The 18706-nt window shown below is 39.1% G+C and overlaps 1 protein-coding gene across 1 annotated transcript; it reads right to left on the minus strand.

Annotated features, from left to right (window-relative positions):
• Positions 1-13651: 13651 nt before the first annotated feature.
• LOC118906036 (lysine-rich coiled-coil protein 1-like) lies at positions 13652-15405 on the minus strand. Its single transcript, XM_036873233.1, has one exon. It carries the CDS (start codon positions 15131-15133, stop codon positions 14360-14362), a length of 774 nt encoding a protein of 257 aa, XP_036729128.1. The 5' UTR covers positions 15134-15405; the 3' UTR covers positions 13652-14359.
• Positions 15406-18706: the final 3301 nt, after the last annotated feature.

Here is an 18706-nt window from a genome sequence, read left to right on the forward strand (position 1 = left end):
AATGGGGGCGGCTGTACATGTGTTGGGCTGGGGGCATATGCGGAATCTCCTTACCTTCCGGTCAATTATTTGACCAATGTATTTTAAGCGTCATTTATGTTGGTGGTGTGGCAGTAATTTGTTCCTTTTCATTGCAGAATATCTTGTATATGAGTATATCAAAATTAATTTATTCATTCTTTAATTAAGGAGTTGTTTTTAGCTTTTATGAATATAGTTGTTTTTGGAATATTCTTGCAATGTCTTTTGTGGACTTATGTACTCATTTCCCTTGGGTACATTCCTAAGAGTGGAAGTGCCAAGTCATAGGATTGGGATGGGTTTGGTAAAATTGCAAAATCATTTTCCAAAATGGTGAACATATTAAAATCCACCAACCATGTATAAAAGTTCCAGTTGCTGCAGTCTTTTCCAATATGAGGTATTGTCAGACTTTTTAAAAAAATCTGTATTGGTAAACCTGAAATGATGTTGTATTTAAAATTTATATTTCCCTGATGACCAATTGTGTTGAATGACTCTTTATATGTCTACCTATACATGTTTATGCATATTTATGTAATATGAATCACATATAATACATAAATTATATATCATTTGAAATTCTTAATTATAAAGCACTCTATTATCTCTTTTGTTCTTTTGTATTTGCTTCATGTGTTTATGTGTGTGTTCTGTTCAATAAATTTTTGCCTACCTTTAGGGCCTAAAGATATTTTCCTATACTTTCTTCTAGAAGCATCAGTATTTTACCTCTCACATGAAAGACTATACTCTAATTCATATTTTTGCCTGGTATTAGATGGGTCAAAATTTCATTCAAATTTCTCATGTTATTTACATTTCCATATCTAATAGCTCCTCGCCACTTATTGTGAAACAAAAACAAACAAGCAGCTCAATATCAAAAAAAAAAAAGAATAACCCAATCAAAACATGGGCTAAAGATCTAAATAGACATTTCTCCAAAGAAGACATACAGATGACCAAAAAGCACATGAAAAGATGCTCAACATCACTTATTATTAGAGAAATGCCAATCAAAACAACAGTGAGGTATCACCTCACACTGCTTAGAATGGCCATCATCAAAAAATCTACAAACGACGGATAAGAGTGTTACCAGAGGAGGAGGAACCAAGATGGCGGAGTAGAAGGACGTGCTCTCACTCCCTCTTGCGAGAACACCAGAATCACAACTAGTTGCTGGACAATCATCGACAGGAAGACACTGGAACTCACCAGAAAAGATACCCCACATCCAAAGACAAAGGAGAAGCCACGATGAGACGGTAGGAGGGGTGCAAACACAGTAAAATCAAATCCCATAACTGGTGGGTGGGTGGGTGACTCACAGACCAGCGAACACTTATACCACAGAAGTCCACCCACTGGGGTGAAGGTTCTGAGCCCCACGTCAGCCTTCCCAACCTGGGGGTCCAGCAACGGGAGGAGGAATTCCTAGAGAATCAGACTTTGAAGGCTAGTGGGGATTGCAGGACTTCGACAGGACTGGGGGGAACAGAGACTCCACTCTTGGAGGGCACACACAAAATGGTGTGCGCATCAGGACCCAGGGGAAGGAGCAGTGACCCCGGGGAGACTGAACCAGGCCTACCTGCTAATGTTGGAGAGTCTCCTGCAGAGGCAGAGGGTGGCTCTGTTTCACCGTGGGGACAAGGAAACTGGCAGCAGAAGTTCTGGGAAGTACTCCTTGGCATAAGCCCTCCCGGAGTCTGTCATTAGCCCCACCAAAGAGCCCAGGTAGGATCCAGTGTTGGGTTGCCTCAGGCCAAACAACCAACAGGGAGTTAACCCAGACCCACCCATCAACAGTCAAGTGGATTAAACTTTTACTGAGCTGCGCCCACCAGAGCAAGGGTCAGCTCTACCCACCACCAGTCCCTCCCATCAAGCCTCTTAGATAGCCTCATCCACCAGAGGGCATATAGCAGAAGCAAGAAGAACTACAATCCTGCAGCCTGTGGAACAAAAACCACATTCATAGAAAGATAGACAAGATGAAAAGGCAGAGGGCTATGTACCAGATGAAGGAACAAGATAAAACCCCAGAAAAACAACTAAATGAAGTGGAGATAGGCAACCTTCCAGAAAAAGAATTCAGAATAATGATAATGAAGATGATCCAGGACCTCGGAATAAGAATGGAGGCAAAGATCGAGAAGATGCAAGAAATGTTTAACAAAGACCTAGAAGAATTAAAGAACAAACAAACAGAGATGACCAATACAATAACTGAAATGAAAACTACACTAGAAGGAATCAATAGCAGAATAACTGAGGCAGAAGAATGGATAAGTGACCTGAAAGACAGAATGGTGGAATTCACTGCTGTGGAACAGAATAAAGAATAAAGAATGAAAAGAAATGAAGACAGCCTAAGAGACCTCTGGGACAACATTAAACACAACAACATTCGCATTATAGGGGTCCCAGAAGGAGAAGAGAGAGAGAAAGGACCCGAGAAAATATTTGAAGAGATTATAGATGAAAATTTCCCTAACATGGGAAAGGAAATAGCCACCCAAGTCCAGGAAGTGCAGCGAGTCCCAGGCAGGATAAACCCAAGGAGAAACACGCTGAAACACACAGTAATCAAATTGGCAAAAATTAAAGACAAAGAAAAATTATTGAAAGCAGCAAGGGAAAAACGACAAATAACATACAAGGGAACTCCCATAAGGTTAACAGCTGATTTCTCAGCAGAAACTCTACAAGCCAGAAGGAAGTGGCATGATATACTGAAAGGGATGAAAGGGAAGAACCTACAACCAAGATTACTCTACCTGGCAAGGATCTCATTCAGATTTGATGGAGAAATCAAAAGCTTTACAGACAAGCAAAAGCTAAGAGAATTCAGCACCACCAAACCAGCTCTACAACAAATTGTAAAGGAACTTCTCTAAGTGGGAAAAACAAGAGAAGAAAAGGATCTACAAAAACAAACCCAAAACAATTAAGAAAACGGTCATAGGAACATACATATCGATAATTACCTTAAACGTGAATGGATTAAATGCTCCAACCAAAAGACACAGGCTTGCTGAATGGATACAAAAACAAGACCCATATATATGCTATCTACAAGAGACCCACTTCAGACCTAGGGAAACATACAGATTGAAAGTGAGGGGATGGAAAAAGATATTCCATGCAAATGGAAATCAAAAGAAAGCTGGAGTAGCAATACTCATATCAGATAAAATAGACTTTAAAATAAAGAATGTTACAAGAGACAAGGAAAGACACTACATAATGATCAAGGGATCAATCCAAGAAGAAGACATAACAATTATAAATATATATGCACCCAACATAGGAGCACCTCAATACATAAGGCAACTGCTAACAGCTATAAAAGAGGAAATTGACAGTAACACAGTAATAGTGGGGGACTTTAACACCCCACTTACACCAACGGACAGATCATCCAAAATGAAAATAAATAAGGAAACAGAAGCTTTAAATGACACAATAGACCAGGTAGATTTAAATTGATATTTTATAGGATATTCCATCCAAAAACCAGCAGATTACACTTTCTTCTCAAGTGCGCACGGATCATTCTCCAGGAGAGATCACATCTTGGGTCACAAATCAAGCCTCAGTAAATTTAAGAAAATTGAAATCATATCAAGCATCTTTTCTGACCACAACGCTATGAGATTAGAAATCAATTACAGGGAAAAAAACGTAAAAAACACAAACACATGGAGGCTAAACAATACGTTACTAATAACCAAGAGATCACTGAAGAAATCAAAGAGGAAATCAAAAACTACTAGAGACAAATGACAATGAAAACATGACGATCCAAAACCTATGGAATGCAGCAAAAGCAGTTCTAAGAGGGAAGTTTATAGCAATACAAGCCTACCTCAAGAAACAACAAAAATCTCAAATAAACAATCTAAACTTACACCTAAAGGAGCTAGAGAAAGAAGAACAAACAAAACCCGAAGTTAGTAGAGGAAAGAAATCATAAAGATCAGAGCAGAAATGAATGAAATAGAAACAAAGAAAACAATAGCAAAGATCAATAAAACGAAAAGCTGGTTCTTTCAGAAGATAAACAAAATTGATAAGCCATTAGCCAAAATCATCAAGAAAAAGAGGGAGAGGACTCAAATCAATAAATTAGAAATGAAAAAGAAAGTTACAGCCGACACCGGAGAAATACAAAGCATCCTAAAAGACTACTACAAGCAACTCTATGCCAATAAAATGGACAACCTGGAAGAAATGGACACATTCTTAGAAAGGTATAACCTTCCAAGACTGAACCAGGAAGAAACAAAAATAATGGAAAGACAAATCACAAGTAATGAAATTGAAACTGTGATTTAAAATCTTCCAACAAACAAAAGTCCAGGACCAGATGGCTTCACAGGTGAATTCTATCAAACATTTAGAGAAGAGCTAATGCCCATCCTTCTCAAACTCTTCCAAAAAATTGCAGAGGCAGAGGAAGGAACACTCCCAAACGCATTCTATGAGGCCACCATCACCCTGATAGCAAAACCAGACAAAGATACTACAAAAAAAGAAAATTACAGACCAATATCACTGATGACTATAGATGCAAAAGTCCTCAACATAATACTAGAAAACAGAATCCAAGAACACATTAAAAGGATCATACACCATGATCAAGTGGGATTTATCCCAGAGATGCAAGGATTCTTCAATATACGCAAATCAATCAATGTGATACACCATATTAACAAATTGAAGAATAAAAACCATATGATCATCTCAATAGATGCAGAGAAAGCTTTTGACAAAATTCAACACCAATTTATGATAAAAACTCTCCAGAAAGTGGGCATAGAGGGAACCTACCTCAACCTAATAAAGACCATATATGACAAACCCACAGCAAACATCATTCTCAATGGTGAAAACTGAAACCATTTCCTCTAAGATCAGGAACGAGACAAGGATGTCCACTCTCACCACTATTATTCAACATAGTTTTGGAAGTCCTAGCCATGGCAATCAGAGAAGAAAAAGAAGTAAAAGGAATACAAATTGCAAAAGAAGAAGTAAAACTGTCACTGCCTGCAGATGACATGACACTATACATAGAGCATCCTAAAGATGCCACCAAAAAACTACTAGAGCTAATCAATGAATTTGGTAAAGTTGTAGGATACAAAATTAATGCACAGAAATCTCTTGCATTCCTATACACTAACAATGAAAGATCAGAAAGAGAAATTAAGGAAACACCCCCATTTACCACTGCAACAAAAAGAATAAAATATCTAGGAATAAACCTACCTAGGGAGACAAAAGACCTGTATGCAGAAAAGTATAAGACACTGATGAAAGAAATTCAAGATGATACCAACAGATGGAGAGATATACCATGTTCTTGGATTGGAAGAATCAATATTGTGAAAATGACTATACTACCCAAAGCAATCTACAGATTCAATGCAATCCCTATCAAATTACCAATGGCACTTTTTACAAAACTAGAACAAAAAATCTTAAAATTTGTATGGAGACACAAAAGACCCTGAATAGCCAAAGCAGTCTTGAGGGAGAAAAACGGAGCTGGAGGAATCAAACTCCCTGACTTCAGACTATACTACAAAGCTACAGTAATCAAGACAATACTGGTACTGGCACAAAAACAGAAATATAGATCATGGAACAGGATAGAAAGCCCAGAGATAAACCCACGCACCTATGGTCAAGTAATCTATGAGAAAGGAGGCAAGGATATACAATGGAGAAAAGAGAGTCTCTTCAGTAAGTGGTGCTGCGAAAACTGGATAGCTAGCTACATGTAAAAGAATGAGATTAGAACACTCCCTAACACCATACACAAAAATAAACTCAAAATGGATTAGAGACCTAAATGTAAGACCGGACAGTATAAAACTCTAAGAGGAAAACATAGGAAGAACACTCTTTGACATCAATCACAGCAGGATCTTTTTTGATCCACCTCCTAGAGTAATAGAAATAAAAACAAAAATAAACAAATGGGACCTAATGAAACTTAAAAGCTTTTGCAAAGCAAACGAAACTACAAACAAGACGAAAAGACTACCCTCAGAATGGGAGGAAATATTTGCCAACGAATCAACGGACAAAGGATTAATCTCCAAAATATATAAACAGCTCATGCAGCTCAATATTAAAAAAAACAAACAACCCAATCAAAAAATGGGCAGAAGACCTAAATAGACATTTCTCCAAAGAAGACATACAGGTGGCCAAGAAGCACATGAAAAGCTGCTCAACATCACTAATTATTAGAGAAATGCAAATCAAAACTACAATGAGGTATCACCTCACACCAGTTAGAATGGGCATCATAAGAACATCTACAAACAACAAATGCTGGAGAGGGTGTGGAGAAAAGGAAACCCTCTTGCACTGTTGGTGGGAATGTAAATTGATACAGCCACTATGGAGAACAGTATGGAGGTTCCTTAAAAAACTAAAAACAGAATTACCATATGATCCAGCAATCCCACTACTGGGCATATACCCAGAGAAAATCATAATTCAAAAAGACACATGCACCCCAATGTTCATTGCAGCACTATTTAAAATAGCCAGGTCACAGAAGCAACCTAAATGCCCATCGACAGATGAATGGATAAAGAAGATGTGGTACATATATACAATGGAGTATTACTCAGCCATAAAAAGGAACTAAATTGGGTCATTTGCAGAGACATGGATGGATCTAGAGACTGTCATATAGAATGAAGTAAGTCAGAAAGAGAAAAACAAATATCGTATATTAACGCATGTATGTGGAGCCTAGAAAAATGGTACAGATGAACCTGTTTGCAGGGCAGAAATACAGATGCAGATGTAGAGAACAAACGTATGGACACCAAGGGGGGAAAGTGGTGGTGGGGTGTGGTGTGAGGAATTGGGAGATTGGGATTGACATATATACACTAATATGTATAAAATGGATAACTCATAAGAACCTGCTGTATAAAAAAATACAAAAAAAAGACATAATAGTAAGTGTTGACAAAAAGGAGGAAAAACTGGAAACTTCATTCATTCTTGGTGCGAATATAAAATGTGCAGCTACTTTGGAAAACAGTTTGGCAGTTCCTCAAAGTGTCAAGCATAGAGTTACCACATAACCCCAGCAATTTCACTCTTAGGTTTCAACGCAAGAGGACTGAAAATCTATGTCCACACAAAAACTTGTACAAAAATGTTCACAGCAGCACTATTCCTAACAGCTAAATGCAGAAATGACTCAGTGATCATCAACTGATGAATGGATAAATAAAATGTGGCAATTCACACTATGGAATATTATTCAGCAATAAAAAGGAATGAAATACTAATAAATGGTACAACGTGGATGAACGTTGAAGACATGCAGAGTGGAAGAAGCCAATCCCAAAAGATCACAGATGGTGCAGAGATCAATGAAGAGGTGAATGGAACCTTACCCTTATCTGGTTGAGAACTTGGTGGAGAAATTTGATCATATTCACCCATTAATTGCTTCAGATTTTTAGCATGAACTTTCCCCAAATAGTGAGACTGTGCAACAACTGAGGAGCTAAAAACCATGATGCAGAGATTAAAAAATCTATTTTTTGTCCAATACTCCACTCCCATTCACCTGAAACCAAGCACAAGCTTGTTATAACAATTAAATAATTCAAAGTTTAGAATTACATCAACATAGATCAATCATCTGAAAACTCATAAAATGTATCTTCAATTTCTTATTTTGCTTCCTGTAAATCTGAAAGTAAAGCTAACTTTTTGAGTATGTAGTTTACCCTTTAAAAATAAATAATATTGTTTATTTTAGAGAAAGTGATCCAAAATTTACACCTCTGAATTTGAAGATAGCACTCATGAGTTTTAATATATTTAGTCTGAACTAACACTTTTAGAGTTTTGCTTGCTTTCAAGTCAAAGTATCAGCTTCAGTATAAAAAATACTAACAATTTAGAAGCCCTTTATTTTCAACCTACCTCATAACGTGAAACCCACTGCAATTCAAATTATGGCACTATTCCTTATAAGCCTTTTACAAAAGGTATCTGTAAAAAGTTCAGTCTTTGCTCATTCAACGTGGTATCTATGAATAAAATAAAGGGAGGTAAGACATTTAGGGTAATATTTTTAATCTTCACCTGGATATCATTTTATATACCATCTCAAATCTTAATTTCCTAAGTGCTTGCAAGGCTAAAGTACTGGCTTTTTGCTTATTAGAATGACAATTTTAGTATAAAAACATTTAGTAAGCCTCTGATATTTACTATGGTAATATATTTTTTAGTCCAGAAAATACCATTCTGAAGGAGAAGTTATTAGGGCACCAGTAGAACTCTGGACTTTATGGAAATGATCTGGGGCATCCAGCCTTAGTACTTCGTGTCTTATAGCAGACATGTTACTGACTTCTACTGACCTTTGTAATTGCTAAAATCCCAGAGGTAGCATATCTCTCCCCACATTGGCTGTCTTCTCACATCTGGTACTTAATGTAAGTACCAGAGCGAGCAGGGGCTACTCTACCTTGCAGTGCGCAGGCTTCTCTTGTTGCAGAGCACGGGCTCTAGGCACGCGGGTTCAGTAGTTGTGGCACGCGGGCTCTCTAGTTGTGGCTCGTGAGCTCTAGAGCGCAGGCTCAGTAGTTGTGGCGCAGGGGCTTAGTTGCTCCGCGACATGTGGGATCTTCCCGGACCAGGGATCAAACCCGTGTCCCCTGCATTGGCAGGCGGATTCTTAACCACTGCGCCACCAGGAAAGCCCTTTGGCTTGTTTCTGGTCCGCAGAGGTCCATACTTTACGTTCCCGGAGGAGCCAGCTAAGTCACTGAGTGCCCCTGCATCCATCGCTGGGGGGGGGCGCCGGGATGGGGTGGCGGGCGGTGATAGTGGCAGGGAAAGCCTAGAGTGCACTCCCCCCCACCCCCAGTGGCTAGTGCTGTGGCCTGGGGCATGCACCTGGTAGCTTGGCCTCTGCTGCCCCATCCTTCCAGTGCTTTCACAGCCTCCCTCTGGCATTCTAGATTTGAGGACTGCTTACAAAGCACTAAAACTGTGTACCCCAGCCTGAGGACGGCCACCATTCCAGCCTGCAGAGGTTGGTTCTTTTTATTATTGAGTATTTATGCTGTGCCAGGAACTTCACATATATTTCCTCATTTAATCCTCAAAAGAGCCCTCCAAGGGTAATTGTTTTATCTGCACATCACAGGTGAAAAAACTGAGACTCAGATTAAGAAACTCACCTAAAGTCACGCAGTATATAGTTTTTGCTGCATTATAAACCACCACAAAACTTACGATTTAAAACAGCAAACATTTATTTCTCACAAGTTTGTGAGTTGGCTGGGCTGGCTCAGTGCGGGCTGGGTGGCCACGGTGCCTTGTATCTGGTGAGGAGGAAGAGAGCTCAATGGCAGCTGGGTGGTGCAGACGTAGCCACAGGTCCCTCGTTATTCAGTAGGGCTTGTGCGAGGTGGCTGGTTCCAAAAGCGGCATGAAGGCAAACACAGGCACTTTCTAAATCCAGCGCGCATCTCATTTGCTGTTCTCCCATCGGCCAAAGCAGGTCACGTGGCCAAGCCCAGCCTTATTGGATGGGAAACAAGGGGTGGCTACAGGGAGGGGAAATTATCGCTGACATTTTCCCCGACAAAGAACCTACCACGCACAGCTTGTGAGTGCACAACTGAAGTTCAAAGCCAAAGTTGTCAGAGTTGAAAGTTCAGCTGCCTTGGAGTCTGAGAATTCCGAACACCCCATGCATCGCCCAAACGCAGCAGCCTATTGCCTGCGCACATGCAACTGTTTTGCAAATGTGTATACATATTGTTGTCATTAATAAACACAAATTATAGAGTTTTAAATGTTTGTGCTGCTTCATTCATTCTTCTTCTTTAGAGACTCCCAGTATATTTGGATCTCCTTTGCTCATCTTTTATCTTTACCACCTTCTTGCAAGGTGTAAATTTACTTTTGTTGGATTATCTTCATTACTCTTTCTTACCGTTTATTTCCCTGTTCTTTCTATGGTGTCTATACTCTCTTGTATTCCTTTTATTTCTGAAATGATTTTTTTTCTTTTACTAATTTTTTCCTGTGTCTGTCAAGGTCATTGTTTAGTAACCATGTCTGGCTCAAATTTGATGCTCAATGAATATTTTTGACTAAAAAATACAATTACTTTTTCTTTACTGCATTATGTTTTATTTTTCTTGGAATTAATTGTTGTCTTTTTCAGTTGCATAGTTGTCTGGCCATTTTATTTCAGAGTTCTTTTTCCACTTTATGCGCTTTTCTTAAAGCTTTAATTGCTTTCTTGATCTCTTGCAGCCTTGTTTGAAGAGTCAGATTAGAGTTTTCATCTGCTTTGTGTCTGCATTTTTCTGGTGTCTTGTCCAAGTAGTTTAGTCCAATTTTCTTTTGTAACACTTTGTGTGGCTAGATCATATTCTCCTCCTCCTTTCCAAAGTTTAAATGAAATGTGGTGACCTGAACTACTGTGAACGCATTTTTGTGGAGAGGGAATGGCCTAGGGTACCTTTCCCAGCATCATGGCTTGAGGACTCCCTCTTGTTACAGTGAAGGGCTCAAAATATGGCTACTTCTCTGCCTTTCAGAGCTAAGCTCGGTTCAGAAAAGCGTTTCTGCTCTATTTCCTACAGGCCTACGGGTCTTGCTTGGCAAGGTGGTATTCTCACCTCAGATGTATTTTGCTGTTGCAGAATTTTCTGGGTTCTTCACTTGGGACCGTCCCCTGCTCCCTACTATTGGTACCTTCCCTTTCCCTTAGCCCTGGTGTTACTTCCCTGATCTATTAGGTTTCTTAGCCTAGCAGTTTTCTTTTCAGGTAAGGCTTTGTCTTTCTGGAAGGAAATATTTGCTGGATATTTCTGAAATCCTCAGTGCTAGATGACCATGATACTATTTGGTCTCTCAGTACTCCTGTTGCTGGCTTTGCGCTCACCAACTCAGAGCCTCTGATGACTTCTCCCAGTTTTCAGCTTCTCTCAGACCTATTAGTCCTGTTTGGTACAAATAAAAGCAAAATAATACCAGAGATAAATGATGGTTTGGGTCAGGGTGGTGCCAATGAAGATGGGGAGAATTGGACAATAGGAGAGAGAATTGGGTGATATAACCAGGAGGAATCACTGATGGCTCTGATGTAGGAGAGAGTCAAGTGTGATTTTAGTGATTTTTGGCTGGAACAATCAAGATGGTGTTGTTATTTGCAGAGATGAGGAAGACTGAGGGAAGAATGACTGGTGACGAGGGATGTAAGTGCCCTTTTGGTGTTCTAGGTGGAAATAACAACAAATGCAGTTGGTTATGAGTCTAGAACTCGGGGGGAAAATCTAGTCTAGAAATAGAAACTTAGAGGTCATCAACTGTCTTAGTCAGTTTGGGCTGCTGTAACACGTTACCATAGACTGGGTGGCTCAGCTAGCTCTCTGACCTCTTCTTATAAGGGCACTAAGCCCATTCATGAGGGCTCCACCCTCATGACCTAATTACTTCCCAAAGGTAGGGAGGTACCTGCTCCATATACCATTACATTGGGGATTAGATGTCAACATATGAATCTGGGGGATGACACATTCAGTCCACAAATCAACATACAGGTAAATTTAAAGCCATGAGCCTGGATGAGATCACTTAGGATGTGCGATTAGAAAGAGTGGTGGTCTAGGATTGGCTCCTGATGCAATGTACCTGATGCATTCAGAGGTGGGTGGAAGAGGAACCAGTACATGAGACCATAAGGAGCAGTAGCTATGGAGGTAGGGAAAATCAGGAGAATGTGGTGCTATGGAAGCTGAGAGAGGAATGTTTCAAGGAAGAGGGACTGATTAACCAAATGGAAGCTGCTGAGAGGCTGGATTTGACCACATGGAAGTCATTGGAGACTTTGATCAGAGCAGCCTCAGAGGAATGGTAGGAACAGAAACTAGAATAGGTGGAGGGGAGAATGAGAGGTGTGAGTATAGACAGCTGTTGTAGACAAGTTTGATGTGAAAGAGAAAGGAGACAGCTGAAAGAGGATGTAGGGTGTCAAGGGAGTTTTGTTTTTTTTGTTTGTTTGCTTTGTTTTTTGAAGAGGGGAAACAGAAGCTTGTTTGCATATAAAGGAATAATCCAGTAGAGGAGAGATTCAAGGTGCAGGAGAGAGATGAAGTCCTTGAAAAGGTAAAAGGGTGTAGGATTCAGTGCATGAGGGGAGGGATTTGTCTTTATTAAGAGCAGGGACACTATTATTGTAGAGAAGACAGAGAACAGAACACTTGAGGGAAGCTTATAGATCCAGTGGTAGGACAGTGAATAAGTCTCCCTCTGAAGGCTTCTGTTTTTCTCACTGGAGTGTGAGGTGAGGTCATCAGCTGAGAGAAAGGGGGCCCTGTATGGCAGGTACCAGGGAGGGGAAGGTTTGAGGAGAGAGGGGAGACTATAAGACATCTCTGAGGGTGGGAAATTTACTAGGGAAAACTGATGGGTTGGAGGTTTGTGGTCATTAGTTTAAAATAAAATGGGTCACCTACCCTCTCTCCCTCCTCCCCTTCCTTCCTTTTTTTTAAATGTATTTTATTTATTTAAATTTATTTATTTATTTATTGGCTGCGTTGGGTCTTTGTTGCTGCGCACAGGCTTTCTCTAGTTGCAGTGAGCAGGGGCTACTCTTCGTTGCAGTGCGCAGGCTTCTCATTGCGGTGGCTTCTCTTATTGCAGAGCACGGGCTCTAGGCACGCAGCCTTCAGTAGTTGTGTCACGCGGGCTCAGTAGTTGTGGCTCACGGGCGCTAGAGCACAGGCTCAGTAGTTGCGGCGCACGGATTTAGTTGCTCCATGGCATGTGGGATCTTCCCGGACCAGGGTTTGAATCCGTGTCCCCTGCATTGGCAGGCGGATTCTCAACCACTGCGCCACCGGGGAAGCCCTCCTTCCTTTCTTCTTTGCTATTTGGGACCCACTGAGGTAGGAGGCTAGGCAAGGTGGGGACCCAGAGAGGGGTCAGAGCTGAGTAAGGCAGCAGCTTAGCAAGGGTGGGGAGACTGGGTACATGCAGAGGGTTGAGTAGGGGAAGGGAATATATATAATTAAAAATAATTTAAGCAAAATAATTTTAAAGTTAATATTACAATAAACATGTAAGCATAACATTGTAGGATGCAAAGAGAGTTTTCATATCCCAGCATCTTTTTGTTATCCAAGGCATTTTAGAGGCCAGTCCTCCTAGGTATATTTGATAATGAGGAAAATAAAGTGAATTCCCCAAAGTCACATAACAACTTGATGGCATAGTTGAGTCTAGAATCCTGGGATTCAGATTCCCAGGTCACCACTCTTTCTACAACAAAATAGCAGTGCTCAAACACTTGATATGCTTATAGTAAAAAAGGGGATTATCAGAATGAAAACACTGGTCAGGAAAGAATATTCCAATGGCTTTTATTTTTTTTTTTTGCCACATCACGCACCATGGGGGATCTTAGTTCCCTGACCAGGGATGGAACCTGTGCCCCCTGCAGGGGAAGCTCGGATTCTTAACCATGGGACTGCCAGGGAAGTCCCTCTAATGGCATTTTCTTATAAATTCCCCAATTTCAAATATTTGGAAAAATTGAGGTCGTTCATATTTCTGCTCTAAAAAGTGGGTTGATATATGCTCAGTTATTGCTCTTCCAGAAGAAAATCTTCATTGAATAGGAAAACATCACTGTGTGTTCAGAAATGTAGAAATCAGATAACAAGAAAAATTGTAGAAATTAGAACTTTATTATATTATAAACATTTCCAAAATATAAACTGATTTTGTATCAAGACTTCTTGAAACGTTTAAAACTATATGTAACTTAAGCTTATTATAATGTATGTCATTTTCCACTTTCCAATCTAGAAAATATACTGCAAGTTAGATCTAACGAAGGAAAAAAATAATCAATCTAAACTGCTTCACAGAGAAAACTAATATAAAAACACCCACCCCAAACTAAAACCCAATCAAGAAATAGATTTTGTAAAGCCTATTAATCCCCCAATTTAAAATAAATGACCTCCCAAGGGAAAAATACTTCCACCATCATAGCAATTTGATGAATAAAAGCAAAGCCACCCTCATTAAGGGAAATTACGTTATGTATAAGAAAAATGTAGTAATGATTTTAGAAGAGAGGAAAAGTAATTCCCATGTTGGAGAGCAAGTACACTAAATGTTTTCTGTGCACTTAGCCTTTGTACCTGTTCACATGAAAAGAGCGATATGAACTTGGACATTGTAAAACCAAGCTCCTCAACTATTTTTTCAGTTTAACCTCAGGAGAACCAATGCAAGAGCTTTAAAATCCAAGGATAGACTGGTCCCAAAGGATCTCCTCTTCTGTCCTTTCTTTCCCTTGTTCCTTTTTCTCTTTTCTATGCTTACGTTCCTCTTTCTTAGAGGCTGTATCTCGGCTTTTTTTGTCCTTTCGGTTCTTAAGCTTTTCTGTACTGACTCTGACTGTTTCCACCTCTGTTTTGTTTCTTCGGATGCTCTTGTATTTGTCTAAATCTATCTCCTCAAAAGCTTTCTTCCTCTTATGCTTAGGCCGCTCCTCTCCTGGTTTTTCCCGGCCTTCCTCTGGGTGTCTTTTTCTCTTCTGGTGTATCTGTTTATAACTAGCTTGATGGGCACTGGTACTGTTTTCTAAGGAGAGGTGCCTGTAAACTCCAGATTCTACACTGTATGAGCTACAGCTATACTCTTGTTGACTAAAGTTCAGGGCTACTGGTTTTCCTGAGAAACAGTCCCTGGTGAATTGACAGTAGCTCAGGGAGTCTAGTCTCAGCCTGCTGTCATGAGCTGGTAGCCACTGAGGTAACCGCTTCTCCACTGCTGGTGAAATATTGCATGATCTTCGGTAGGTCTGGACGGGTTCATAAGGGAGTCTTTGATCAAACATTCTACACCTGGGTCTAGAATCAATCTCTTCTTTGTATCCACAGGTTTCCAAATAATCCTCTCTCCTCTTTCTGAAACAAGTCTTTGGCTCTAAGCCTCTGGCTTTCTGCACTTTGATATAATCTTCAAGTTCATCTTGAAAAGAGTCAGATGTCTTCTTTGAATGCTTCATTAGGTTGACAAGGGATTCTCTGTAGAGAAGATGGGAGAAAATTCTTCTTACTACATTATTTTATGCTGAATATTTCCTTTACTCTTGAAAAGAGTCTCAAAAAACAAAAGAAAGAAGCCCAAACAAATTAAAACCTACTTTGGCATGAAAGTTAAACATCATGACATTAAATGCCAAAAAGGAGCATCAGAAAGGTCAAATATTGTCTAGGCCACTCACAAATAATTTTATCTTTCTCAGAAGTGGGATGAAGAGGGTAGAAAGGAGCTGACATATAGAATTCTTTTGTAGGGCTAAAAACGTAAGGAATGTAGGGATACATTCATGTATCCCTACATGAATGTAGGGATTAACGACTTACACATCCATGGTGACTGGCCTGATCTGAATGTTCAAACAATTTCTAAAGTTCAGATTAGTCAATTTTTTGTATACTGTTGTCTAAGAAAAGTAATAAACCATAGAGAAGTAATTTGATCTTTAAAATCTTCTGTTCACTCAAACAAAATAAAATGAACACATATACTCACCTGAATAGAGTATTGTAAGATTTAATAATAAAAGGATGTTTGTAAAATGGTTTGGGAATGCTGGAAATTAGAAATTCAGTTATGAGACAAAACTAATCGTAGGTATAGGGCATGAGGAAAGATGAGGGAAAAGAGTTCCGTATCTTCTGAACAGGGTCATGGATTTCATTCCATTACTTCTGATTAGTGAAAAAAGCATTATAGAATGCCTTCTGGTTTGTTCTCTATTAAAGCACTGGTGGGAGGGTTAAGGAAGGAAATGGAGGTGACAGCTGAGAGGGGCTAGGACTTATGTAGAGAAAAGTTTCAAAAGAAATGTAAAGCAGATAATGCTAGTCTTTGTTTACTTGTTTAAATTTCTTTTGGGGGATGGGGGCAGTACAACTACTATTCCTCTTTCTCTCACCCCACCTCAAATCCTGTGTTACAAATCTAGCAGAAAAGTTACTCACTATGAGATGATAATGTGCTAGATATTTTTGTGTTATACTTTATTTTCAAAAATTAGGAGGAAGCGTAACCCATGTAGAATCAAACATTTCTTTCCATTAACGGAACAAGTCTGAGAGCAATCTAGAGTCACTAATGATCACCTAGCTTTACTGGCAATTTGAGATTAAAAAGAAAGTCTAAATGAAGCCTAATTTGGTGAGTCAGAAAATTTAGCTTTTATTCAACTCAAACAGTACAAAAATTCTGACTAGAGCAAAATAATGTAACAAATAATTGATTAAATATGGGTAAAAAGATTTGAACAGACACTTCAGAAAAGAATATATACAAATGGACAATAAACAAATGAAAGATGCTCAATGTCATTCGTCATCAAGTAAATGTCAATTAAAACCACAAAAAGGTACTACCTCACCCTCACTAGAATGACTGAAATTAAAGAGACTGATGAGGATATGGAACAATTGGAATTCTCATACATTGCTTGTAGGGATGTAAAATGATACAACTACTTGGAAAACAGTCTGGTAGTTTCTGAGGAAGTTAAACATACACCTAACATACGATCCAGTTATTCCACTCCTAGATATTTATCCAAAAGAAAAGGAAGTATATGTCCACATAAAGACTTATACATGAATGTTCATAGCAGTGTTATTTGTAATAGCCCTGGAAAGGAAAAAAAAAAAAAACCCAAATATTGATCAACAGGTGAATGCATAAATCAAATAGTGGTATATCTACAGAATGGAATCAATGATAAAAAGGAATAAATTACTGATACACTTGAAATAGATGAATCTCAAAATAATCATGCTGAATGAAAGAAGCCTGACAAAAGAGTACATATGACTCCATATATATAAAACTCTTGAAAATGCAAACTAAGCTGTAGTAACACAGTGGTTGCTTGGGGATGAGGCAGGAAAAAGTATGAGGGAGCGATTATAAATGGCACTTTTGTGGGTATGGATATGTTTACTATCTTAATTGTGGTGATCATTTCATGGGTATATACACCTTTCAAGACCTATCAAATTGTATACCTGGAATACATACAGTTTACTGTATGTCAACTATACCTCAATAAAACTGTAAAAAGTCACTAATAAGATTAAAAAGATGTTGATAATTGTTAAAACTGGATGGTGGGTACATGAGCGTTCATAATACTGTTTTCTCTCCTTATATGTTTAAATATGTTTTATAATAAAAAGATTTCACTTCATAGCCACTAGGATGGCTATAATCAGAAAGACAGATAGGTGCCACTTGTTGAGACACAGATCAAGAAGGAGCCCCTGTAGCAATCATCTATCCTATAAGCTTATAGCCTTATCCACCAGAGGGCAGACAGCAGAAGCAAGACAAACTACGATTCTGCAGGCTGTGGAAGGAAAACCACATTCACAGAAAGATAGACAAAATGAAAAGGCAGAGGACATTGTACCAGATGAAGGAACAAGGTAAAACCCCAGAAAAACAACTAAATGAAGTGGAGATAGGCAACCTTCCAGAAAAAGAATTCAGAATAATGATAGTGAAGATGATCCAGGACCTCGGAAAAAGATCGAGAAGATGCAAGAAATGTTTAACAAAGGCCTAGAAGAATTAAAGAACAAACACCTAGAAGAATTAAAAAACAAACAAACAGAGATGAACAATACAATAACTGAAATGAAAAATACACTAGAAGGAATCAATAGCAGAATAACTGAGGCAGAAGAACGGATAAGTGACCTGGAAGACAGAATGGTGGAATTCACTGCTGCACAAACAGAATAAAGAAAATAGAATGTAAAGAAATGAAGACAGCCTAAGAGACCTCTCGGACAACATTAAATGCAACAACATTTGCATTATAGGGGTCCCAGAAGGAGAAGAGAGGAGAGAAAGGACCCGAGAAAATATTTGAAGAGATGGTAGTCAAAAACTTCCCTAACATGGGAAAGGAAATAGCCACCCAAGTCCAGGAAGGCAGAGAGTCCCAGGCAGGATAAACCCAAGGAGAAACATGCTGAGACACACAGTAATCAAACTGACAAAAATTAAAGACAAAGAAAAATTATTGAAAGCAACAAGGGAAAAATGACAAATAACATACAAGGGAACTCCCATAAGGTTAACAGCTGATTTCTCAGCAGAAACTCTACAAGCCAGAAGGGAGTGGCATGATATACTGAAAGTGATGAAAGGGAAGAACCTACAACCAAGATTAGTCTACCTGGCAAGGATCTCATTCAGATTTGATGGAGAAATCAAAAGCTTTACAGACAAACTAAAGCTAAGAGTATTCAGCACCACCAAACCAGCTCTACAACAAATGCTAGAGGAACTTCTCTAAGTGGGAAACACAAGAGAAGAAAAAGACCTACAAAAACAAACCCATAACAATTAAGAAAATGGTAATAGGAACACACATATCGATAATTACCTTAAATGTGAATGGATTAAATGCTCCAACAAAAAGACACAGGCTTGCTGAATGGATACAGAAACAAGACTCATATGTATACTGTCTACAAGAGACCCACTTCAGACCTAGGGACACATACAGACTGAAGTGAGGGGATGGAAAAGAATTCCATGC

The sequence above is a fragment of the Balaenoptera musculus genome, chromosome 13 (assembly GCF_009873245.2).
Source record: "Balaenoptera musculus isolate JJ_BM4_2016_0621 chromosome 13, mBalMus1.pri.v3, whole genome shotgun sequence".
NCBI classification, from domain to species: Eukaryota; Metazoa; Chordata; class Mammalia; order Artiodactyla; family Balaenopteridae; genus Balaenoptera; species Balaenoptera musculus.

Excerpts from the sequence above, each read along its gene's own strand:
- LOC118906036 (XM_036873233.1), bottom strand. The coding sequence starts at position 15,133 with ATGAAGCATTCAAAGAAGACATCTGACTCTTTTCAAGATGAACTTGAA.